At 38.7% G+C, this 25,917-nt stretch overlaps 1 protein-coding gene across 4 annotated transcripts in view; it reads left to right on the top strand.

Annotated features, from left to right (window-relative positions):
- The window catches only part of SLC13A1 (solute carrier family 13 member 1), a 144,632-nt gene that overhangs the window by 55,352 nt on the left and 63,363 nt on the right, over positions 1-25,917 (top strand). For all 4 annotated transcript variants that reach the window (XM_081038569.1, XM_081038571.1, XM_081038572.1 and 1 more), the window contains one exon: positions 24,745-24,873. In XM_081038569.1, the coding sequence (XP_080894695.1) occupies positions 24,745-24,873 (129 nt within the window). The remainder of the gene's footprint in view (positions 1-24,744; positions 24,874-25,917) is intronic.

The raw sequence follows: 25,917 nt of genomic DNA, 5'->3' as shown, positions 1-25,917 counted from the left end.
AAGAAAGCACTCATCAAACACTTACTAGAAACAGTGGCTGGCATACAGTATGTGGGGCAGGCTGGGTCTCCTCAAATGTGTTGACTCCACAGCTGGTGCAGTTCCACCAGCCTATGATGCCTTTTCTCTGAGTAGACAACAAGTATACCGCTGTTATTCTCTAACAAGTATTAATGATAACGTTATACCAGTCTGGCTTAAAATACAATCACCATAATGATAATACCATGGGTCCTCCAGCTCCCCTCAGAAATTGGCCTCCAATCTGGGGATCTCTGAGGGAAATTCATGTGAGCTAATGCAAAGTTGCCTTTGACTCGGCCAGGGTTACTACCTGCAGAGCTGGCAAAGAAACTGGCCTCTGCCTCCTGCCCCTGCTGGTTGTCTGCTTCCACGGGCAACCACCTAGCTGCAGTCTCCCCTAGGGGCCTCTCCTTGCTTTGAGCCCCCCTACTAAGTAGTCCGTGGAGGCAGGAAAGAACTCCTCACCTCGTTTTGTCAAAAGTTGTTCTGAGTCCCCATATTCTTAAAGAATTTCTAGTGAGAACATCAGGCACAGTCAGTTGTTTTTGGTTTGGTTGGTTTTGTTTTACAAATTCTGTGTGAGACGAATCCTCCCCTCTCTTGCCTGCCCCTAGATGACAATGTGAGTCTCAGGCAAGAGCTCTAATCTATGCCCACCCCAACCCCCTTTGAAGACCTGTACTCCATCTAGCATACAGGATGGTCTTCTCTTTCCACCTCCCCTGGTCCTAGGGTCCCCTAGACCTAGCCGAATCCTATCATGAGCACGTCGTGGGGCATACCTAGACCTCTGCTACCTTGTAATATTTCTCGGGCAGTCTCAGCATGTGTCCTTACTTACAGCAGAGAAAGTGAGAAATTCAACTGGTTAAAACAACTTAGCCCATGATTGCATGTCATTTGTGCTACTTCGTCCACATGTAAACCCATGACTCTTTGATTATCTTTCATAATTTTCAGAGAACATGAATACAGATTCTTTGAAAGAGAAAAATAAAAAAATAAAAAGCAGTGAGTTCAGTGCATGAGTCATTAACTAGAAAGTACATTCTTGCTAAGAAATGCAGTCACTGTTTTTTTTTTCAAGATGTTATGACTAGAGTACATTAAGTCTCTCAGGGGCCTCGCATTTGGTGAACTGTATTTCTCTTTTCTTTTCCTCTAATCAACTCATTTGTTAAAACTCAAATAATGTGAACAAAGGTCTTTTCCTAGTAAAATAACATGATTTCATTTCTTGGGCTACTCTGAATACATATTTAATCATTCAAGCAATTGCTAATTAAACTCAAAGAATATTATTATTTTTTTTAAATTTATTGGGGTGACAATTGTTACAAAATTATATAGATTTCAGGTGTATAATTCTGTATTCCATCAACTATAAATCCCATTGTGTGTTCACCACCCAGAATCAGTAATCCTTCCATCACCATATATTTGATCCCCCTTACCCTCATCTCCCACCCTCCACCCCCTTACCCTCTGGTAACCACTAAACTATTGTCTGTATCTATGAGTTTTTGTTTCTCGTTTGTTTGTCTTGTTCTTTTATTGTTTTTGGTTTATATACCACATATCAGTGAAATCATAGGGTTCTCTGCTTTTTCTGTCAGACTTATTTCACTTAGCATCATACTCTCAAGATCCATCCATGTTGTCACAAATGTTCCTATATCATCTTTTCTTACCACCAAATAGCATTCCATTGTGTATATATACCACAACTTCTTTATCCATCCATCTATCGAAGGACAATTTGGTTGTTTTCATGTCTTGGCCACCGTAAACAAAGCTGCAGTGAACATTGGAGCACACATGTCTTTATGTATGGTTATCAGATTTTTTAGGTAGATACCCAGGAGAGGGATTGCTGGGTAATATGGTAATTCTATTTGTAATTTTTTGAGGAGCCTCCACACTGCCTTCCATAGCGTCTGCACCAGTCTGCATTCCCACCAACAGTGTATGAGGGTTCCTTTTTCTCCACAGCCTCTCCAACACTTGTTGCTATTTGTCTTGTTGATGATAGCCATTCTGACTGGGGTGAGGTGATATCTCATGATGGTTTTTACTTGCATTTCTCTGACGATTAATGATGTTGAGCATTTTTTCATATGTCTATTTGCCATTTGTATGTCCTCTTTGGAGAAATGTCTCTTCAGGCCCTCTGCCCATTTTTCAATTGGATTGTTTGTTTTTTGTTGCTGAGCTTCATGAGTTCCTTGTATATTTTGGATATTACCCCCTTATCGGAGGCACTGTTTGCAAAAATCTTCTCCCATTCAGTAGGTTGCCTCTTCATTTTGTCGATGGTTTCTTTTGCTGTGCAGAAGCTTTTAAGTTTCATATAGTCCCATTCCTTTATTTTAGCTTTTACTTCCCTTGCCTTTGGAGTCAAATTCATAAAATGCTCTTTGAATCCAAGGTCCATAAGTTTAGTACCTATGTTTTCTTCAATGCAGTTTATTGTGTCAGGTCTTATGCTTAAATCTTTGATCCATTTTGAATTAATTTTGGTACATGGTGACAGATAGCAGTCCAGTTTCATTGTTTTCCACATGGCTATCCAATTCTCCCAGCACCATTTATTGAAGAGGCTGTCTTTCCTCCATTGAATGTTTTTAGCTTCTTTCTCAAAAACTATCTGTCCATATTTATGTGGTTTTATTTCTGGGTTCTCAATTCTATTCCATTGGTCTATGTGTCTGTGTTTCTGCCAATACCATGCTGTTTTGATTATTGTAGCCCTGTAGTACAAGCTAAAGTCAGGGAGTGCGATATCTCCAGTATTGTTCTTTTTACTTAAGATTGCTTTGGCTGTTCGGGGTCTTTTGTGGTTCCAAACAAATCTGATGATTTTTTGTTCTATTTCTTTAAAAAATGCCATTGAGATTTTGTTGGGGATGGCATTAAATCTGTATATTGCTTTGGGTAATATGGCCATTTTAACTATGTTGATTCCTCCAATCCATGAGCACGGATGTCTTTCCATTTCTTTGTGTCTTCAATTTCTTTCAAAAATGTCTTATAGTTTTTAGCATATAGGTCCTTCACATCCTTGGTTTAGTTTATTCCTAGGTATTTTGTTCTTTTTGCTGCAATTGCAAAGGGAATTGTTTTTTGTTTTTCTTTTTCTGAAATTTCATTGGTAGTATATAGGAATGCAATGGACTTTTGTATGTTGCTTTTGTAGCCAGCAACTTTACTGTATTGGTTGATTGTTTCTAATAGCTTTTTGGTGGAGTCTTTAGGGTTTTCTATATATAGCATCGTGTCATCTGCAAAGAGTGATAATTTAACTTCTTCATTCCCAATTTGGATGTCTCTTATTTCTTTTTCTTGCCTGATTGCTCTGGCAAGGACTTCCAACACTGTGTTGAAAAGCAGAGGTGATAGGGGACAGCCGCATCATGTTCCTGAACCTGGAGCAAAGGGCTTCAGTTTTTCACCATTAATTATGAGACTGGCTGAGGGCTTGTCATATATGGCCTTTATTATGTTAAGGTATTTTCCTTCTATACCTATTTTATTAAGTTTTAATCAGAAATGGATGTTGTATCTTGTCAAATGCTTTTTCTGCATCAATTGATATAATCATGGTTTTTGTCCTTTATTTTGTTTATGTGATGTATCACATTGATGGATTTGCAGATGTTGAACCATCCTTGTGCCCCATGGATGAACCCCACTTGGTCGTGATGAATCATCTTTTTAATGCATTGTTGTATTCGATTTGCTAGAATTTTGTTTAGGATTTTTGCATCAGTATTCATCAGAGATATTGGTCTGTAGTTTTCTTTTTTTGTGTTGTCCTTACCAGGTTTTGGTATCAGGGTAATGCTGGCCTCATAAAATGAGTTAGGGAGTACTGTCTCTTCTTCAATTTTTTGGAAGATTTGAGCAGGATTGGTATTAGACTTGTTTGAAGGTTTGGTAGAATTCACTAGTGAAGCCATCTGGTCCCGGACTTTTGCTTTTGGGGAGGTTTTGGATGACTGATTCAATTTCGTTACTGGTGATCGGTCTGTTTAGATTTTCCAGTTCTTCATGGTTCAGCCTTGGAAGACTATATGTTTCTAAGAACTTGTCCATTTCTTCTAGGTTATTGAATTTGGTGGCATATCGTCCTTCATAGTATTTTTGGATGATCCTTTGTATTTCTGTGGTGTCCGTGATAACTTCCCCTTTTTCATTTCTGATTTTGTTAATTAGTGTCTCCTCTCTTTTTATCTTAGTGAGTCTAGCCAAGGGTTTGTCGATTTTGTTAATCTTTTCAAAGAACCAGCTCTTTGTCACATTAATTTTTTCTATTATCTTTTTGTTCTCTATTTCATTTAGTTCTGCTCTGATTTTTGTTGTTTCCTTTCTTACGCTGACCTTGGGTTTCACTTGTTCTTCTTTTTCTAGTACTTTAAGGTGTAACATGAGGTTATTTATTTGGGATTTTTCTTGTTTCTTGAGATAGGCCTGTAATGATATAAATTTCCCTTTTAAAACTGCTTTTGCTGCATCCCAAAAATTTTGGTAGGATATTTTCGTTGTCATTTGTTTCTTTTGATCTCTTCTCTAATTTTTTCTTTGACCCAGTCGTTCTTTAAAAGTATGTTGTTTAATCTCCATGTATTTGTGTCTTTTCCTGCTTTATTTTTGCAGTTGATATCGAATTTCAAAGCCTTGTTATCAGAGAATATGCTTGGTATGATTTCAATCTTCTTAAATTTGCTGAGGCTGATTTTATGTCCCAACATATGGTCTAGCTTTCAGAATGTTGGGTGTACACTAGAAAAGAATGTATAGTCTGATGTTTTAGGATGCTCTATATAAGTCAATTATATCCATTTCATCTAATGTGTCATTTAGGGCTGTTATTTCGTTATTTATTTTCTGTTTGGATGATCTATCCATAGCTGTCAATAATGTGTTTAAGTGTAATAATGTGTTTAGTATAATTGTGTTTTGGTCCATTTCTCCCTTTAGTTCTGTTAGTAGTTGCTTGGTATATTTCAGTGCTCCCTGATTGGAGCATAACTATTGATGACTGTTACGTCTTCTTGTTGTATAGTCCCCATTACCATTATGAAATGTCCATCTTTGTCTCTTGTTATCTTTTTCACCCTGAAGTCTGTTTCATGTGATATCATTATGGCTACACCTGATTTTCTCTGGGTACCATTTGCTTGGAGTGTCAATTTCCACCCTTTCACACTGAGTCTATGCTTGTCCTTGTAGTTGAGATATGTCTCTTGGAGACAGCATATGGTTGGGTTTAGTTTTTTGATCCAATCTGCTACTCTGTGCCTTTTTATTGGTGAGTTCAGTCTATTTACATTTAGGGTGATTAATGATATGTGAGGATTTTTTATCATTCTATCTTTAGTTTTCAGGTAGGCCATGTCTCCATTGTTTCTTTGCCTTTTTGTTGTTGTCTATTATTTCTGTGTGATGGTATTCTATGATGTTTCCCTCTGTTTCTTCTTTTATTACAGTATATATTTCTGTTCTTGATTTTTTTTGAGTGGTTATCCTTCAGTTTAAGTAAAAGAAAGTTTGATAATACATTTTCTTTAGCATGCTTTCTTTCTCCATTCCCATATTCCGGTTCAGGCCTTTACGCTCCCCCTTTTTATGTTTTGGTTGCCACAAATTGTCCTGTTGATGGTGTTCAAATAGCCTCCTTTAGTGTTTCTTGTAGTGCAGGTCGTGTATTAGAAAATTCCCTCAGCTTCTGGATGTCTAGAAGGTCTTTATTCCTCCTTCATATCTAGAGGATATCTTTGCTGGATATATTATTCTTGACTCATAATTTCTCTCTTTCAATAGTTCGAATATTTGGTTGCATTCCCTCCTGGCTTGTAGAGTTTCTGCTGAAAAATCTGATGATATTCTAATGGGATTTCCTTTGTAAGTTACCGTCTTCTTTTCCCTGGCTGCCTTGAGGATTATTTCTTTGTCTGTGATTTTAGACAGCTTCAATACAATGTGCCTTGGAGAAGGCCTGTTGGGATTGAGGTAATTAGGTGTTGTATTTGCTTCTTGGATTCGAGGATCCAGTTCTGTCCACAAGTTTGGGAAGTTATCATCAACAATCTGTTTGAATATATTCTCTGTTCCCTTCTCTCTTTCTTCTCTTTCTGGTATGCCCATTATTCTTACATTGCTGTTTCTGATGGAGTCAGAAAGTTCTTGTAGAGTTCTTTCATTTCTTTTAAGTCTCAAGTCTCTTTCTTCTTCTATCTGTGTCATTTCCAGGTTTCAATCTTCAATGTCACTGATTCTTTCCTCCATCTGGTCAACTCTACTACCTAAGCTGGTTATTTCATTCTTAATTTCTTTTATTGAGTTCTTAATCTCCAGAAATTCTCTTTGGTTCTTTTTAAAATTTCAATCTCTTTCGTAAAATGTTCATGTTGTTCTTTGATTGTGTTTCTGAGTTCATTAAACTGCCTTTCTGTGCTTTCTTGCATCTCGTTGAGTTTTTTCAGAACTGCGATCTTGAATTCTCTATCATTTAGGTCACATATTTCCATATGTTTAAGTTCCTTTTCTGGAGTCTTTTCACTTTCTTCTTAGCTGTCTTGTTGCCTTTGTTATTCATGGCAATTACTGATTTATTATTTCCCTTCCTAGACATCTACAGGAGTGACTTCTGCAACAGGTTGATAGGAAGAGGTCTTTGTTTGTTTTCCACTACTTGTTGGTAGAATGTTTTATTTTCTCTCCGACTGCAGCCTGTTTTTCCCTCTCTCACACAGTAGTGTTATGTTTTCTTTGCACTATTCCAGTTTCTCACATAATGGGGGGATTCCCTGGGAAACATGCTTCTCCTCTGTTAACATTTTGCCTGGGTCATAGGGCGCCACGTCCCTGTGGGGATGCGGAGAGCTTTTGAAGTTCCAAAGCTCTTTTTGCACCCGATTCAGAGCCCGTATGTTTCAGCATTTCCGTTTACTCCTGCAGGGATCCGCCCAGATAGGTGGGGCAGGGATGGGGTGAGTTGTGAGAGGTGGCCCAGAGCAATGATGGCGACCACCACCACAGCCGGTCCACTTCCACAGCTCCCTCCCTTTTGCCAGAACTAGTTGGGCTGCGAATCTGTGTCTGCGGTCCACAGTTCTCAGAGCAGCAAATATTCTGTTCTTTTGATCTGACACTGCTACTCTGAAGTCTCTGCCGTGAGCATTGGGTTCAGCCGTGTTATATGCTGCTCCCTCAGCCCTGTGGGCCATAAGCAGAGCCCTAGCAGTCCGAGTTTTTCCCTCTCCTTCAGCTGCGATAGCTCCGGGATGCAGCGAGCCCGGAGCACTGAGCTAGATCTGCGTCCTGCACCTACGCGGCTCCGTCTTCGCACTCTCCCTTCCCCCCTCCCCTGCTTGCACGATTCTCCCACCTTTAGGTGATTTCAGTAGTGGGCCTGTTCGTCTTGCCTGTCTGCTTTGCATGGAGTCCTTTGTGGAGTTATTATTGTTCGATTAGTTGTAAATTCCAGGGAAGCTTTACAGAGGCTCACCTCACGCTACCATTCGATGACGTCTCTCGAAGAATATTATTTTAACTGTTTTCAATAAGCAGATTTTTTTTTCATTAAGTATGGGCCTTTGGAGGGTATAAAATTTAAGTAGAGGCTTACTTTGACATGGATGCAGATCAATTTTTTATAACTTTCAGATTACCAAACTGGAGAACATTATGCTTCTACATACACAGTAATAGAACAACTAAAGATTCAAGCAAAACAAAAAGTCAGTTTTGCTTTATAAAAACAATAAATCTATGTGATCTAGAACCCACAAATAATGATTTATTGACTGATGTTTTTTCTCCTTTTTCCTACTTGTTATTGAGTTGTTTGTAGAGACTGGCCTTAACCCTTACTTTAATTCCATCTAAAGTCAAAATGTGGCATCAATGACGAGAGACCCTAAGTGGTTTTTCAATGTAATGTTCAAAGGGTGGGGGAAGTGACTCAGCAGATCATGCTTCTGTTCCAGGATGGCTGCTTTACCTAAATTACCGTATTTAATCTTCATGACAAACCCACAAGACAATCACCTATATTCTATCATTCTTACTTTACATTTGAGGAAATTGATGCTCAAAGACAGGTGAGTTCGCAAAGACCACATGGATGTGTGGAAACTGGACTTGAACTTTGGGTTCTGTCAGAACTCATAATTTATGCTTTAACAGTTTTGTTTTTTGTTTTTTTCTATTTGTTACTTTTAAATACCCTCTATTTTGAAGAGTTTCATAATGTGTGGCATGGTAATCATTGATAAATTCAGGCATTTCTCTTCATGATGATGCTTTAAACAAGTCAAACCACAGAAGAGGTGTAGCTTGGCTGTTTCCTCAGTTGACCTCATGTTACGCAATGGCATCAAGGCAGAAAATGGCGGTGATTTTAATTATGGGTGATGGGCCATGATCACCAAAGAAGAGGTTCAGGCTATAATACAGAACAAAAGCATTGATATGAGCGAAAGGATTGTAATCCAGAAGACATAGATTCAGGTAACAACCCAAACTGGACTCTGGCGAGAACAAAGAAAGTTAGGGTTTATAAAGGTGAAAACCACAGAATGTAATTCCTTCATGTAAATGAATATTGCTGGCTAGGTTAACACGGATTGGTTAGTTCCATTGTCCGATGGTGAGAGGTATAAACTGCAAGGAGGAGATAAAGTCCATAGAAATCCATATAGCAGTTGTTGTTCCAAGATGTTTGTGACTCAGTCTTGACCTGAGTTTAGTAACATGTTTAGCAACTTAATAGCAAGGTGTGCCCAGGCTCCACTTCCTTAAAGCCTCCCGGTTCTGTTGTAAAGTGACTGGACTCTTAATAATTCTTATCCCATTTTATTTTCTCCATTAACAGCCTTTGAGAACTGAAGTAGTGGTCTTCTTTTATGCATGTCATTTACTGAATGTTCCAGAGTCCCAGCTGTACAGTTGTCATATCAGCTTGTCAGGATACATTGCCTCTTCCCTTCATACCTGTGCCTGAGTGCTCATGCTGAGTCATGGCATTAGGTGGGCATCCTAATATCTCCTAGTTGGAAGAGACCTTAGAACTTTGTTTTTCATGGAAATGATATCTTATGCGTCTGACAATTCATGAACTTGCCACCGTGAGCTTACTTTGGCAGCACTGTTCAAACAGCTCGGTAAGCTGATATACTTTTTGTATATCAGTGTCTCACAGCTGTGTTCGTGTCAACATGTGGCGGTGTCTTGCTGAGTGGCATTCGTTACTGTTGTTGAGGGTTTTTGTGTGCCATCGCGAGAATGTCTGAGTTTGAATTAGAGCGATGAACAAACACAAAATTTCTTGTTAAATTTGGCAAGAGTGGAAGTGAAGTCAAGGATATGTTAATCCAAGTTTATGGAGGTAATGCCATCAAGAAAATGGCAGTGTACAAATGGATTAAACGTTTTTCTGAGGGGAGAGAACGAGTCACTGATGAAGAGAGATCAGGGTGGCCAGTAATAAGCAGAACTGACGAAAACATTGCAAAAATTCATCAAATTTTGTGTCAAAATCATTGGCTGTGAGAAGCATAGCACACCAGGTAAACATCGATAGAGAAAGAGGTGGGAAAATCTTAACTGAAAATCTTGGCATGAGAAAGGTGCATGTAAAAATAGTCCTGAAGGAGCTCACCGATGAACAAAAGCAAAGGAGAGTGGAAGTTTGCCAAGACCTCTTTGAGAAGCAAGATGATGTTTTGGGCCATGTTATCCCTGGTGATGAAACATGGGTGTACCAATACAACCGCGAAACAAAGCAGCAAATTGCACAATGGATGTCAAACAATTCTCCACAACCAAAAACATTCTGTCAGTCCAAATCAACAGTCAGAACGATGTTGCTCACCTTTTTTGATATCAGAAGGATTATTCACTATGAATTTGTACCAACAGGACAAATAGTTAACCGAATTTACTATTTGGAAGTACTGAAAAGTCTGCATGAAAAAAAAGATGAAAACAACCTGAACTTTTCACCAACAATTCATGGCGCTTGCATCACGACAATGCACCAGCTCGCACAGCCCTCTCTGTGAGGGAGTTTTTAGCCAGTAAACAAATAACTGTATTGGGACACCCTCCCTACTCACCTCATCTGGCCCCCAATGACTTCTTTCTTTAGCCAAAGATAAAGGAAACATTGAAAGGAAGGCATTTGGTGACATTCAGGATATCAAGGGTAATATGGCGACAGCTCTGATGGCCATTCCTGAAAAGGAGTTCCAAAATTGCTTTGAAGGGTGGACTAGGCACTGACCTCAGTGCATAGCTTCCCAAAGGGAGTACTTTGAAGGTGACCATAGTGGTATGCAGCAATGAGGGATGGAGCAGTTTTTCTAGGATGAGTTTGCAAACTTCATTGTCCTACCTGATATAGCAAAGGATCATATGTGCCTCACCCCAGAAACCCAGAAGCATAAGTAAACAGACTCAAATTTAATCTTTAGGAGTTAGGTGTTACCAGTCCAATTTTGCAGGTTAGGGACACAGACAGAAACAAGTAAATCGGTTGCCAAAATGTGGCTATAGAGATGTTTCCAGACACATCTCTCTGACTCTAGAGCCCGTGAACTCAACCACAAGTGAATATCTGTCTCTTTATAGCTTCCACAGTGATAATAAGTATGCTCTAAATACATTGGTGTAAATGTCGCTTTGTGGATGGAATTCTATTATTGCTTAACACAGAACCATTAGAAATGCTGTCTTTTTAGCTGTCGCAGAGACAAAGGAAGTCTTAATCCTTCTCCAATGAGTAGTTAGCGATTAGTAAAACAGGACTGTAATGTAATTGCTGTTTATGTAAATATTTGAATGAAATTAATAATCGCACTGAATTTTTTTCATCTTGGAGAGGAAATTTCTTAACTATTCTCAGATACAGACTTGTTAAAACTGGCCACAGTTCCAGGGATAGTCTCTGTGCAGCATTGTTCTTTTGTGACTATTTCTAGCACCTTGCTCATTTTTACACTTCTCAGTACTCTGTACAATTTCCTTACTTATTTTCCCAGTTCTTGGCTTTTCTCTGTATTTGATAATGAAACAAAATGATAAAAAGAAGGTCAGGTTTGTTTGAGGAGCAGTGAAAGGGGAACATTGAACAATAATATCTTTTGTTTGCAGAGTGCCTTTCTTCCAGGTCTGTCTCCATCTAGTTTATTCATTAATTAGGACACCTTTTGAAACAAGGAAACAGGGAAACAGCCACACAGATATTGAGCAGCGTTCCTTAGTTGACTGATTGTAAAACCAAGGCCAGATTTCAATTTTCTCTAGAGTACGTTTGGATTTCTCTAGAAAACATTTTACACCAAGAGAGACTTGAAAGGAGGAGAGGCAGAGAGTCAACACAGCAGAGCTCTAGTGCCCTGCACTGCGGTTTATGGAGGGAGGACCCGGCTTGAAGAGCCATTTTATTTCTGCAGCTGTCAGGCGCTGCCTCTGTTTCCTTCACAGTATTCATTTTATATATCATGAATTTCAAAGTTAGAATAGAAAGTATAATAAAAGAAATGAAACGTGAGAGACTGATGGTGCTATATCTAAGTAAACTAAACAGATGGGAGAAACACAGTGCTTGTAAAGAAATGTAAACTTGAAAGGGAGAAAGGATCTACTTAGAAGGAAGAAAATGGTAGATTGGGAAGTTTCACAAAGAAAATGAAAATGAGTGGGAGAGGATTTAAAAAGACCACAAGGAAAGAAGAGGGAGGAGACAAGTTCCAAGGAAACAGAAAGAACTTTCAAAGGGCCAAATAAAATACTTAAATATGTGAATAGGAACAATGGATGTCATTTTAAATGTTGGTTTAAAATATTGTAGGGATTTAGATGTGGGAGAAAATGCTATAAACTCTATGAAAGTGAACATTTTAGACACAAGAGAACCTCAACATGATGGAGGGCAAGAAAAAAGAAAAGATAGAAATCATGCTAATCGTGAGATGGCAGATGAATAAAACCAGAAAATCCAAATTTCATATATTTTTGTCTCATGAATATTTTATGAGAACTTGCTGAGCTCCAAGTATTGTGCTAAGTGAACTGTGGGATCTAAGTTGAAGTTTAATGTTTCTGCTCTCAAGAAGCGTGCACAATTGCTGGAAAGCCAGTAAATATTATGGCAAACATTAATCACAAATAAGGTTGTGTACACATGTAAATACATGCCCCATGATTTAAACAATGACTTGTGTTATGGACGTGTAATTAACAGATGGATAAACCTCTAAGGATTCATCAGCCTCCAGCCCCTGCATTCCCCCATCACACACAGTCCTACTTGCCCGTGACCTGCAGCTCCTATTTTCTTTATCTCAGAGAATCTGCTACCCTTCACCCCATTTCTAGGCCTGAAATCTGTGTCATCTCAGATGCTTCAGATATTCCTAAGCCCCCATCACTCGGTCAGTGTTGCTTTACCTCTTACATCCCTTCTAATCTACTTCCCTATCTCCATTTCTGCTGGTACTGCTTTCTTTGAGGCTGTCTTCATCTCTTTCTTTCATAGACCATCTTCACACTCTGCCCCAGTTTCCTGCCAGAGTGTTATTTTTTAAATGCCAACCTGATCCTATTATACCCCTGGCTGGTCAGACTTCGTCAGTGCTTCTCTTTTGCCTACAGGGGGAAAATATCTAAACCAAACATCTATACACTGATGGATCTTTAAGATTTTGCCATTTATTTCTCCTAACAATGCTCCCCAAAGCCCCCAATACCTATTTACCTCACATTTTCCAGACTAGCCATATTTCCTGATTTGCAGTCGCTATAATCCCCATGCGTGAGCCTCCCTGTCTTTGCATAGGCTGTCCTCTTCCTGGGATGCTCTCTCCTCTTGTCCTGTTCTTGGGAAAGGCTGTTACACAAACTGAGTGCCACTCTCCAAGTTCTCATTGCATCACGGATACCCTGGCCTCCACTAGAGTATGTATTTCATTTTGCTTTTGTCTTTGCTCCCCCTCCAGATTATAAATACCTCAAGAACATGGAACATATCATTTAACATCTGTTTCCTCCAGCACCAAACACAGTGCCTGTCACACCGTCGACAGTTGATAGCTATTCTGGATTGATGGATCGATGATCTCTCATGGCAGAAGGATGGGGAAAATAAAGCCAGGTCTTGTAGGAACTATGGGATGCAGGAGAGAGAAGGTGATGAAAAGAAGGAACTTCAAATCGAGCAAAAAGAGTGATTGAAGGGCAGAAAAAGAATGTTGTATAACAGGAGGGTATCTCTTCCACGAGCTTTTTTTCCTTCCATGATACCTGTTTATCCCTAATGTACTAACAATGACAAATGTCAATGCCCACTGTAAGCCTCATGACAGCCATTGGAAATACTCAGTGTTATCGTCCTCAGTTTAAAGATAAGCAGAGACTCAAAGAAGTTAATGAATTCGTCCAGTCACAGTCTAGAAAGGGAGCAGGACGATGTGAACACAAGTCTGTCCGATTCCCTGGCCAATGATGACATTGCTTCTTTCATGGTATTTATATCAGGTCTCTAAAAGCTTGTGCATGGGTTGCCTTTCTCCATTGTTTCTGCATTTGCGATTACAAAAGCACATGTGGAGATGAGGCCCCCTCTACTTACATTGAAGAGCAACCAGGGCTCATGATAGACCATGGGTGTGAGCAAGAAATAAACTTTGGTTGTTTACATTGCTGAGATTTAGGGGGTTTTGCTACAGCGTAGCCTCAACTTGTCTTGGTTTGTCTAGCATATTCTGAAAAACTCCCCAAGTGATTCTATCATGTTTCCCCTGGCCTATTTCCTCATCTGTAAAATGACCAGAACTCTTAAAGGAGTTCTAAATGTTATCCGTGGATCGGCTCCCCAAATTTCCCTGAAATGCTTGTTTACAATCACAACCTCTAGATGTGAAGTCCAAGGTGCTGCACATTTAACAGACTCCTTGTAATTCTGAAGCAGTTGATCCAAGGACTGCATTTTGACCACACTCTAATGCATAGTCAGGTTGAAGAACTAACTGATCTCTGTGGCTATTTCCAGTTCCACTGTGTGCGTGGGTATGGAGGCAGTGCATCTCCATTGCTAATTAGTTGCAGAGGTTAAATGAAAAGGAGTTAAAAATTCACTGGTGGGCCAGCCCCGTGGCTCAGGCGGTTAGAGCTCCATGCTCCTAACTCCGAAGGGCTGCTGGTTCAATTCCCACATGGGCCAGTGGGCTCTCAACCGCAAGGTTGCCAGTTCGATTCCTTGAGTGCCGCAGGGTATGGTGGGCAGCGCCCCCTGCAACTAAAATTGAACATGGCACCTTGAGCTGAGCTGCCACTGAGCTCCCGGATGGCTCAGTTGGTTGGAGCACGTCCTCTCAACCACAAGGTTGCCGGTTTGATTCCTTGAGTCCATGCAAGGGATTGTGGGCTGTGCCCCCTGCAACTAACGGTGGTGGCTGGACCTGGAGCTGAGCTGTGCCCTCCACAACTAAGACTGAAAGGACACCAACATGACTTGGAAAAAGTCCTGGAAGTACACACTGTTCCCCAGTAAAGTCCTGTTCCCCTTCCCTAATAAAATCTTTAAAAAATAAATAAAAAATAAATTAAAAAGGCTAAATAATCAAGTATAGTTTCAAACTTCTCAAGAACTTATTACATTGTTCTTCATTTCTTCCTTTGTTAAAAAAAGTTCACTGGTAACTGGCATACAGGAGCCATCAGTTGCCTTTTCTGCTCCCCATTTGGACCCACAACTAACAAGAATTATGAGTTAATTTCCTTGACTTTGCAGTTGAGCTCCTTTTTACTCTCCATCTTCCAAGATGAGGATATTTCGAGTCATTTCAAGTCTTGCAGTTAACATGGATTGAATCTTGAGAAATCATTGCAACAGTAGGGGTAGGTGTATCATGAACCATGCAAAACTCTTTACAGGCTCTGTCAAGTAATGGAGCATTTCTTGTAGCACACAGATTTAGGATGCATGGTTTTTCTCCTGTCTTAATTGCTTTGCAGTTGCAGTGAGTGAGAACTGATTGGTCCTACTTTTGTCAAGCTGTGCTGAGCGATCATACCCACATACATACTAATTCATCAGCCAAATTACTTCCTAATATCAGTCAGTGTGTCACTAAAAAGAGGGGGAGGGTGATAAAAACTACATTTTAAAGGCTAATTTATATTTCAGCTCCATCTGGAGCTATAATTTAAAATGGAACCAAAGTGGTTTTTAAATATACTCAGCCAAGATAATTTGACAGTCAGAACTTGGAGTGGGGAAGGGGACATTATCCAAATTGCCTAGTCATAGCTTCATTGCCTTGTCCACCTCTGTAGCAAGTGAGTTGCTTGAGGTAGTTAACACAAGATGTGACTATGAGATTGTGAAATGGGACCTGGGAAAGTGGGAGAATGTCAGCTATGGGGACTAAACCTGTACGTGTAAAAATCTTAGTTCCAATTCTAGTTTATTGGCAAAAGAGATGTGAGCTCCAGGAAAAATGTAGAGACATTCATCTACTGGATATCTACCGTGTTTCCCCAAAAATAAGACCTAGTCAGACCGTCAGCTCTACCACGTCTTTTGGAGCAAAAATTAATATAAGACCTGGTCTTATTTTAATATAATATAGGACCAGGTTTTATATAATATAAATATAATATAATATAGTATAATATAATATAATATAATATAATATAATATAATATAATATAATATAATATAATATAATACCGGGTCTTACATTAATTTTTGCTCCAAAAGACTCATTAGAGCTAATGGTCTGGCTAGGTCTTATTTTCAGGGAAACATGGTAGTGTCAGGCAAGTAGGAGAGAAAACAGAAAAGAGAACAGGGCAAAGAAAAGAGGTTCCTATGCTGAAGAACTTTTTGTGAATAGGCTAGTGATTGAGTGTTTTACATAGAGATCCAGATATATGAATAAAAAAATAGTTGTAGAAAGAACACAGAAGAAACATCTATTTATTTATTAAATATTAATGAGCGCTTACTCTGTGCCAGGAATTGTTTTAAGTCTTGGGAATAGGGCAGTAAATGAAATAAGTTATGCTCTCAGGGAGTTTACACTTGGATTGAATCCCAAATCTCCCACATACTAGCAATGTGATCATTGATCCTTATTTCGACAGGGAATTTTGATGGGGACTAAATAAATCATGTAGAACACCAAGTATTGTGTCTGACACGTAGTAGGCATTCATAAATGTTATTTTACTATCCTCTCACTTAATCACAAGTCAGGAAAAAAATATTTGTTTTTACTTGGCAAATATCTTCACCTTGTAAATAAGCTTTTTTAATCTATAAAGGGTATAATCAGCAGTCTAGACAAAAGTTTATACAATTGGGACCTCTCCCACCCCCATTCCCACTCTCTTCTCCACTCTAAACGCAAAGCAAATAAGTGTTTCTGTAGACCAGAATGGGTCAGGAAAGCAAAGTAGAGCGAAGGTGAGAAACAGTGGTCTTAAGTGCTGGGATCAGAGTCAGGTTCAATGCCACAAACTAAAGGTTGGAGAGTGGTTTTCTTGCAGCTGGGAAAAACAAAAAGGGCTAGACTGACCACTGTCTGTGGCAGTATTCACAGGGAGCAGATACTGTGCAACTTCCCAGCCAGTACCTGACCCTCACTATCTGATCCAGCTAGATGACTGGATTTGCTTTGTCCTGGCAGGCTGCCAAGATAAAATGGATACTGGAATGAGAGCTAGGGACTGTCTTCTAAATGAAGAATAATCAGTGCAGAAAAAGAAAAAAAAAGGCAAACCCACAAAAACAAGACAACAACCACCCAGGATAAATCTGAAGATAACTTCAAAATACAATCAAGACAATTGAGAAAGACTTACAAGGAAATCAACACAGAGATGAAAACATTCCAAATGAAAAGAAAAATAATAGGGAAATCAGCAGGTGAGAAAAGGGGAGAGGATCCACAAAAAGAGCAACGAAGACTCTTTTAATAGAGATATATCAATTACACAGCAACGAATTAGATAAACTAGAAGAAATGGGTAAATTCTTAGAAACATACAACCTGTCAGGACTAAATCATAAAGAAATAAAAATATGAACAGACCAGTAACAAGTAAGGAGCTTGAATCAGTTATCAAAAACCTCCGGTCAGACAGAGCCCAGAACCAGATGGCTTCACTGGTGCATTCTCCCAAATATTTAAAGAAGAATTAATGCCAGTCTTTTCAGACTCTTCCAAAAAATTGAAGAGGCAGGAATACTTCCAATTGATTTCATGAGAAACATTACCCTAATACCGAAGCCAGACAGAAGAAAATTACAAACCCCTGTCCCTGATGAACATACATGTAAAAATCCTCAACAAAATGGTAACAAATTGAATTTATTAACACATTAAAATGATTATACATTACCAAGTGAGATATATTCTGAGAATACAAGAGTGATTTAATATACACATATCATTTAATGTGATACATCACATTGAATAAAAGATTTTAAAAATCACATCATTATCTCAATAGATGCAGACAAACCATTTAACAAAATGCAGCACTTTCTTTTCATGATAAAAACTATCAAGGAATTAGGTACAGAGCCCTTTAAAAAGAGAAGGAAATTCTGCTGTATGCTGTAGCATAAATTAACCTGGAGGACATTACACTAAGAGAAATAAGATAGTCACAGAAAGACAAATATTGCATGATGCCTCTTTTATGAGGTATCTAAAATAGTCAAATTTAGAAGTAGAGAGTGTAATGATGGTTGCCATGGCCTGGGCAGAGGAGAAATGGAGAACTGTTAATGGTTATAAAGTTTCATTTATGCGAGATGAATAAGTTCTAGAGATCTGCTGTATGACATACTGTCTACAGTTAACAATACTGTATTGTGCACTTAAATGTTTTGTTAAGAGGATAGATCTCATGTTAAGTATTCTTACCACACACACACACAAAAAAAGCAAGAAGAAATCCAAAACAAACAAAACACAAGGGAGAACGAGGGAACTTTTAGATATGACAGTTATGTTTATTACCTTGAGTGTGATGATAGTTGCACAAGAGCATATGTTTAAAACTCAGCAAATTGTACAAATATATGCAGTTTTTTATATCAATTAGCTTCATTAAAGTTGATTTTAAAAAATGAAATATGAAACAAGAACAAGTGGATATAAAAAATGACTAACTAGAAATTCTGGAAATGAAAAATGTGGTCTCTGAAATAAACAAAACAAAACATCAACAGATAAAACAAACTTTAAACTGGGTACACTTGAAGACATAATCATAGAACTGAGAAATAATATTAAAAATTTACCTAAACATCAGGCTGAAAAATAAATATAAGTGAAAGGATTATTTGGAGGACGAATTCAGAATTCCCAGCATACATGTAAAAAGTATTCCTGAAAAAGAAGGAATAGAGGAGAGATTATATTTAAAGTAATAATGGTGAATTCTCCAGAAATAAAGAATATATGAGTCCTCAGACTGAATATACATTTCCAAAGCAAATTTTTGAAATACTAATTGACATTTAGACATATCATAAATGAAACTTTAGACCATCAAAGATAAAGAGAAATTTTTAAAGCTACCAAACAACAAAAAACAGCTCTACAAAATGATAATTAGATTAATTTCTTATTCTCAATAATGAGGGTATCTAACAAAGCTACATAAGACCTTGGTGGAGAACACTATAAAATATTATAGAAGGAATTTAATGAATATCTAAGGAATGGAAAGGTTCATAGATAGGAATATTTTAAGGCCATTTCTTACTCTATCAATTCTATGTAATTTGAATAAAAATCTAAAATTCAAAAAGTAGAGTAAGAAACTAAAACTATTAAGACAAGTTTGAGAAAAATGTAAGATGAAGAACTTGAAATACAGAAGGTCAAACTTTCTGAAAAGCTATAGTAATTAAAAGAGCTTAATCATTTTCAAGCACTGATTTTTTAAAAGCTGGTGTGTGTGTGTTGGGGGGAAGTGGTTGATGGACAAAATAAAGTGCCCATGAACATATGTGCCTGCATTTGTAGAAATTTGGCCTAGGAAATGTGTAGCAACATGAATTAATGTGCGAAAAATGGACCATCCAAAAGCCAGGGTATTTAGAGGGGAAAAGAAAGTATCAGATTTCTATACAAATAAATTAGGACACTACACTTGAGAAGAAAACTTTTGAGCATTAGAAAAAAACGAAAAACAGGAGTATATGATAGAGAAAGAATTTCTCACACAAAGTAGTAAAAACACAAAACATCACATAAGCAATCAAGTTCAAATGCATCCCTTCTACCCAGAAATTTCACTCCACTTTTATGCTCTAGCTTAGAAATCTTTCATATATCTACATGGAGCTAGGTCTGAAAATGTTCATAGCCTTTTAATAATAAAAAATTGAAGGAAAGGGCCCCAAACAGCCATCCGTAGAAAAATGGACAAATGAATTTATAAAAAGAAATACTATATGCATTTAAAATGAATTAGGAAGTCTACATGTGTCAACATGAATATGAAATACATAAAATACTTAGTGAAAAAGCAAGTTGAAAAATGATTTCTATAGTAAACCTTATTTAACTTTAAAACCACATGTTCATTAATGTATTAATGTCTACCTGTAGCAACATCATGAAAACAGATACGAACAGACCAGTAACAAGTAAGGAGCACATTCTAGACAGTCGTTAGCTTTGAGGATTGGCAGAGGAGAAAGAGATGAAGGATTGGTATGTGTAAGTCTTGAACTGTTATATATGTGGTAAGTTTTATTTATTTTAAAAAGTGTAAGCCAATGTGGGGAAATGTCAGCATTTTAACAATATGAGAAGGTGTATGTACAAGTTTGTTTATTAGTTTTCCATCTGTTCTAAATATTTTATAAGTTTGAAAACTCTTTTCAAAGATACATTGCTAGGAGGCTTCTAATCCTCCCAATGTTTTTTAACATCAGGGGACAAGAGTTTCCCAGACTGATGATGGGTAATCAGTCTGCATGTAATAGCTCCATCTCTCTGGTAGTGTGAGAGGAGCTTCTTACAGTAGAAAAAGTGGAGATGGCCCTCCGTGATCAGGCAGGCACAGTGTGCACATAAAGAGCAGGGAATCCTAGTTAAGTGATATTACACCTTGTACCAGCTAATGGAATGTACGACCTCTGTATTCTGCACAGCTGCCTCTGTCTGACTGCGTGTGGTTTGTGTGCTGAACTTCTCAATGTAACTTTTGCAAGTGTTAGAGGGTAGATAGATTGTTTTTTAACAGAAAATTGGTATTTTTATTTTTGAGGTAGTTTCTGGACTTCCCCCCACTTGTTTCATGTAGCATTTTGAGAAGGAATAGTGATTTTAAGTATCTTTTTGTAAGGTCAGTAGTAGTCATAATTCTGCATCTTTTTTCTTTCTGTATTTTCCTTTGCAATAAACAAAATAAAAGTAGTCATTATTTGTATTGCTCTCATTCAGTTCAAGAATTCATAATACTAAAATCTTGTTATTCCTAGAACAGAATTTGATTAAAATTTTTACTTGTTATGGTTGTAGAATTAATTTTAATAAAGCTATCTGAATTAATTTTAATAAAGCTACCTGCAACTTTCACTAGACTTGAGAGGGGTTGGAAGAGAGGGGAAAGAAATTCACCCACAGTCTGACATACTTGACAACTGTCCTTCTTTCATTGTTCTGTCGGTTTGCTTGTGATTGCAGTAGTGGTGGGTGTGGTGTATAGTGGCGGTAATAGTGGTGTGGTTCTGTTTTAGGAGTAGGGGGCTTGCTAAGAAGGCGAAAAAGAGAAGGAAGAGTGAAAAAAGCAATCAACAGGAGACAAAGATGGTGTAGCTAGAGATCATGAGTCACTAAGAATTTCCGACAAAAATGAAGCATTTTTTTTCCTCTACCTCAGAGCTGGTGCTATGAACAGAATTCCCATGATGCCTTTGGAGTTGCCTCCCAGACAATTTCTGAGGCTTCCTCTTCATCAGGAGAACCTGTGCAGCCAAAATTACTCACCCTTATATTAATTTTATTAAATATATGTAAATAACAGAAAAAAGATGTTTTCCTTTATCTTTCGTTCCTTTCTTCTTCTTAACAAGAATATTCAGAGATCTTTGATTTTAAAAATCCAAATAACCCCATATATTTTAATATAAGATTCTTAAAAGAAAACACTTGACATTATGCCTGGATCAACTGTTTGTTGAATGCCTGAGGGGAGTTGATGGGAAAGAACCTTCCCTGCCCACGACTCCAAGCCCAACCAGGAAAGATCACAAGCAGAAAACAGGAATTACAGGAAGGAGGTATTTCTAGGATGTACCATCGATGGGATGACTGTATAAATATCAGACAAAGAGGGACCCTTTTGAGAATGAAAGGGGGTGCTAATCAGAGGGAAAAGTGGGTATAAACAGCAGGTATAAGACTGCACTATCCTGAGAAAACCAGGACAGATGGCCATTCTACCCTTCAGAAGGGAATAATCCTGTTATCCTCCTTTTCTAGACTTTGAGCTTTCTTAAGGTATGGAAAACTGGAGTGTTTCCCAGAAATTCCAGGAAGGCAGCTACCAGGAACAATGCAGAATGGTGCATTAGCCAGCTGCAATTATAATCTCCTGGGAGTCATATGCAAAATATGGAATGGACGTCAGTGTTTGAGGAAGCTCCACAGACAAGACGTGAATTTGAACCACACATTGAAAGATGGCCACATTTTCAAAATAAGTTCTGAATCTCGGGATTCGCCTTGGGCAGAGCGACGCTACCAGGAAGCAAGTTTCTGGTTGCAAGTGGAACACAGAGTTCAAGATAAAAGGGAAGGTCTGGAAGAGGAAGTAACCCATGCTTCTCAAACTTTAACCTATAGAAGAACAAGCACCTCGGGAACTTGCTGCTCCTGACTCAGAGTGTCGGGAAAGGGTCAAAGATGCTGCATCTCACTGCCTCCAGGTTATGCTGACGCTGCTGGTCCATGGACCCCACAACCACTAGACAGAGAAACACAAGTGAGCCACCCAAATGCTGAGTCTGAAATGCAGAATCAAGATTGGCAAGGCAGAGCCGGTGGGCAGCAGTTTTATCAGAGAATTTCCTCAAATGCTGAGAAAGGCCAAACGGGTAACAGCCTTAGTGAGACTAAGTGGTAGTGCAGTGCAGACCTAAAAAGCACAAATCAGCCTCTGAAGGGTAAGCTTTTCTCAAGTCTGGAGAATTGTCTCCATGGAAGAATATGATCGCAGTGTTACCAAATTCCTTAGTTTTTCCAGAAAATCCAGAAATTTATATTTTATTTTTAATATGAAATCTGCTTTGTAAATCCTTCCTTAAACTAAACACACACACACACACACACACACACACACACACACACACACCCTTGTGAGACAAATAAATTGTACTTTCGCAGTAGACTTGGCTTCAACTAAATAGTCAAGAGAGGTTAAAGACTTCCAGAGTCCAAAATGTGGTCATGGGCCTCAGACGCTGGCACTTAAGGGCATCTGGGAACTTACTGTGAGGACTGCCTGTCTGAATGTTATGGATTAGAGTTCAGAAAAAGGGTGTAGGGTGAGGAACAGGGATGAGAACCCAAATATCAAGAAGATATGTAAAGAAGACTCTAAAAATAGAGAGTTGGTGTCAGGAAGTAATGGGGTAAGTCTTAACTATAGTTAGAGTAAAGGCGACCATGAATGCAAGATGAGGGTTTTGAATTGTTTTCAGTCAACAACTGAAAATCACTGGCTTGATTGTTTTAAATCAGTGCTGAGCTTGTTCAAATGTGAAAGTGTTCCAGGCATACTAATAATGTAATACTGGAAGTTTTGCTTTGTCCCCAAAGTTGCCCCATCTGAGCAGAGTATAACTGTCTAGATGAAGTTGACCCATGTTGAAATGAAATTTCACTCCTCATGGCAGGAGCTGTATGTCGTGAACAGAACTAGTTAGCACCATGTTTTTTCTTTTCTTTCCTTTTTCTTCCTCCCTTCCTTTCTCTCTCTCTCTCTCTCTCTCTCTCTCTCTCTGTATCTCTCTCTCCCTCTCCCTCGCTCTCTACCTTGCTCTCTCAGGTTTTAGCAATTCCTTATGGATTGGTGCTCCACATAGTTGTGAGGGTGGCTAACTCCTTAACCTGGTTTGGAGCAAGGGAATGACAAAATCAAAGTGGATTGTTGGAAGATGATCTGCTTTTGGAATAGCCTTGCTTGCAATAGAAAAAATGGGGTGAAGGCCGAGGGGCACGTTTGAGAGGTAAAATGACATGGAGCGAGAGGACTGAGAGATTAGTTGGTTGTGCCTAAAGAGCAAGATACCAAAAGAGACCATCATATCTTTGAGTTCTAGGCTCTTGATATCTTTCTTTAATAGAAAACATAGTCAAAAGGCAGAGCTTTGGGGTTTTTCTGATGTGTTCTAGCTAAGAGAAAATGCAGGCCTTGTCATTCTCCTACACAGGCATCTTAAATTAAGCTAGTATTCACAAATTCTCTCCAGAGCAAGTTCAGAAGATTCAGTCAAAGCTCAGCTTTATTTCACTGTTTTATTGTTTGTCAAGATTTTAGAGGCAGACTTTGTATAAAGCTGTCAACATCAGAACACCTTTATTCTTTCCCCTTTAAAAAGATACCACAGTAATGGTATGACATAGTCCTGGTTTGCTAAGGATTTCTTAGAACCCACTGCAAGTTCGGAGATGCTGGGTGAGTAAATACCACGCCCAGAGTACTCCCCCTGAAGCAGGTGAATCAGGGGGCAGGAGAGCTAGAAATTTTACTGCCCTGGGAAATCTTAAAAGACCTCATTAAATTCAGACATTTTTTGTGAATTTTTCAAACTCAGCTCAGAATTTGTAGAGATTAAGCCCTGTGAGAGCAAAACAAAGTCACACATAATAGAAGCTAATCTTTGTTGATCACTTCGTCTGTTCTGGGTGATTTTGTACCAAAATTGTTTATGTAAGCCAGATATAATGATGAATTTTAACCACTTCTTAATAATGCCCTAAAGCAGAAACCCACAGTTTTATACCTAGCAAAACAACAGATTCTATTAAGAGCCTCATCCTGTTGAGTCTCCTTGGGACATCCCCAAGCTCAGATGTCTTTCTAAAAAGCAAGGCAGAAGGTTCTTCCCCTCATGTTCATCTCCCTTAGTTGCTAATTCAGTTTCATCCATTCCACGTAACTTGGCACTGTGCTTTCTCTGAAACAAAGTGCAGCAAAAATTTTCTTCTAGGCTGATTTCCTCCTTTTAGTAGAAGAAAAGGAAGGCAGGTGTGTGGGTCCCAACCAACCAGGCACCAAGGAACTCAGTTAAAAGGCAGATGAGTCCAGCCCCAGGGGAAAGACAGTAACTTTGGGTCATTTCTGCTCTCTAGCAGCACTGGGAGTATGTTTCATTGGCCAAATAAAGATATGAGCACAGAAAGTTGACCATATGCTGTTATCTGTCTTGAAGGAGATGTGAAGGAAACATAATGAATGAGGATGTTTTTTAATGTCTTTGGTTTTTCATGTATATTACATTTTGGCTCTTAGAACCTCTAAGAAATGACCATTCATTGCCCCACTCAAAGGTAGAGAAGCCTTCAGATTTCCTTCTGACTTTCTCTGTGACACGGCTCCACTCGGCAAATGGGTGGTGATTGGAGTGATGCTTTCCCAGCCTCATCATTCCGCCTTGTGTTTTATTCTTTCCAGGAAGCAGAATGTGCCTACACACTCTTCGTGGTTGCCACGTTTTGGGTTACGGAAGCTTTGCCCCTGTCAGTGACAGCTCTGCTGCCTGCTTTAATGTTCCCATTATTTGGGATCATGCCTTCTAAGAAGGTAAGCTCTCTTGCAAATGTGTGTCATGATTATGTGCTTTATGTTGTGCAGATATGTTGGTTGAGAAAAGTTATCTTGAAAAGGAGCGATAATCCTGCTGATAACGCTTCCCACGTGAGTCCTGCAAACTTCTAGCTGTTTCTCTCCTCCAGGATTCTGCATGTGTGTTTACCTGCATGTGAACAAAAGCAAAACACAGGCAGGAGCTTCTTGAGTCATGAATATCATTGGGAGACATGTGTGTCCAATCCTGCCGGGCTGATATCTAAGCCTGGTGTGTCTCACCCAACAAAAGGGCCAACTCTTTCACAATTCGCGTCAGCTTTTTGTATTCAGCAGAACTCAGCCTGACACAGTGTTGGAAAGCAATTTTTGCTTTTAATAAAGAAAAAGCTTCCCTGTTTTCTTTTCCAGAAACCTGTCATTTCAAAAGATAAAGCCAAATTAACTTTCACATGTATTTCTATTTAGTTCTTGCTGAGAGGAGTTTATGCATGCTGAGAGGTGCTTCTTACCTTTATACAATCTAAAGGTACCCATCTGAAGAAAATGAACTCAGTTTCTTATTAAAGGCAAGAAATGCCTTCAAACCAGAATATCTATCTTCATGCAGTCTCCAGCCACCCAGCACACAACTGCCTAAACCATAGCTGAAATAGTCTCAGGAAAGATGTCAAATTCAAGATGCCAGTCTGTGCATTTGATCACCTTTGAACTTCGATCTTCTGCCAGGGTCCAGTATTGCTATCATGAGGCTCATCTATCTTATAATATGGGTGGAGATTTTTCTTGTTAACTAACTCATGATACAGTGGTTTTGTTGTTGTTGTTGTTGTTTTTGTTTGTTTTTTCCCCTGTGGGAGAAGCTAGTATTCCCCTCCTTGTTTTCATGTTGTTCTTCCTTATTTTGGAGTCCAAGTCCATCTTTTTGTATTTCTGATCCTTTCTACTTCTCTTACTGAATTTTCCCTTCCCTCATAATCTTGACTCTTTTCTTTCTAAGCACCACTGATTGGGAAGAGAGGGTAGCCAGGGCTGTACTTT

The sequence above is a fragment of the Rhinolophus hipposideros genome (genome assembly GCF_964194185.1).
Source record: "Rhinolophus hipposideros genome assembly, chromosome: 25".
Taxonomy (NCBI): domain Eukaryota; kingdom Metazoa; phylum Chordata; class Mammalia; order Chiroptera; family Rhinolophidae; genus Rhinolophus; species Rhinolophus hipposideros.
Note: the sequence above shows the minus strand (reverse complement) of the source record. Positions and strands in the feature narration are given on the sequence as shown.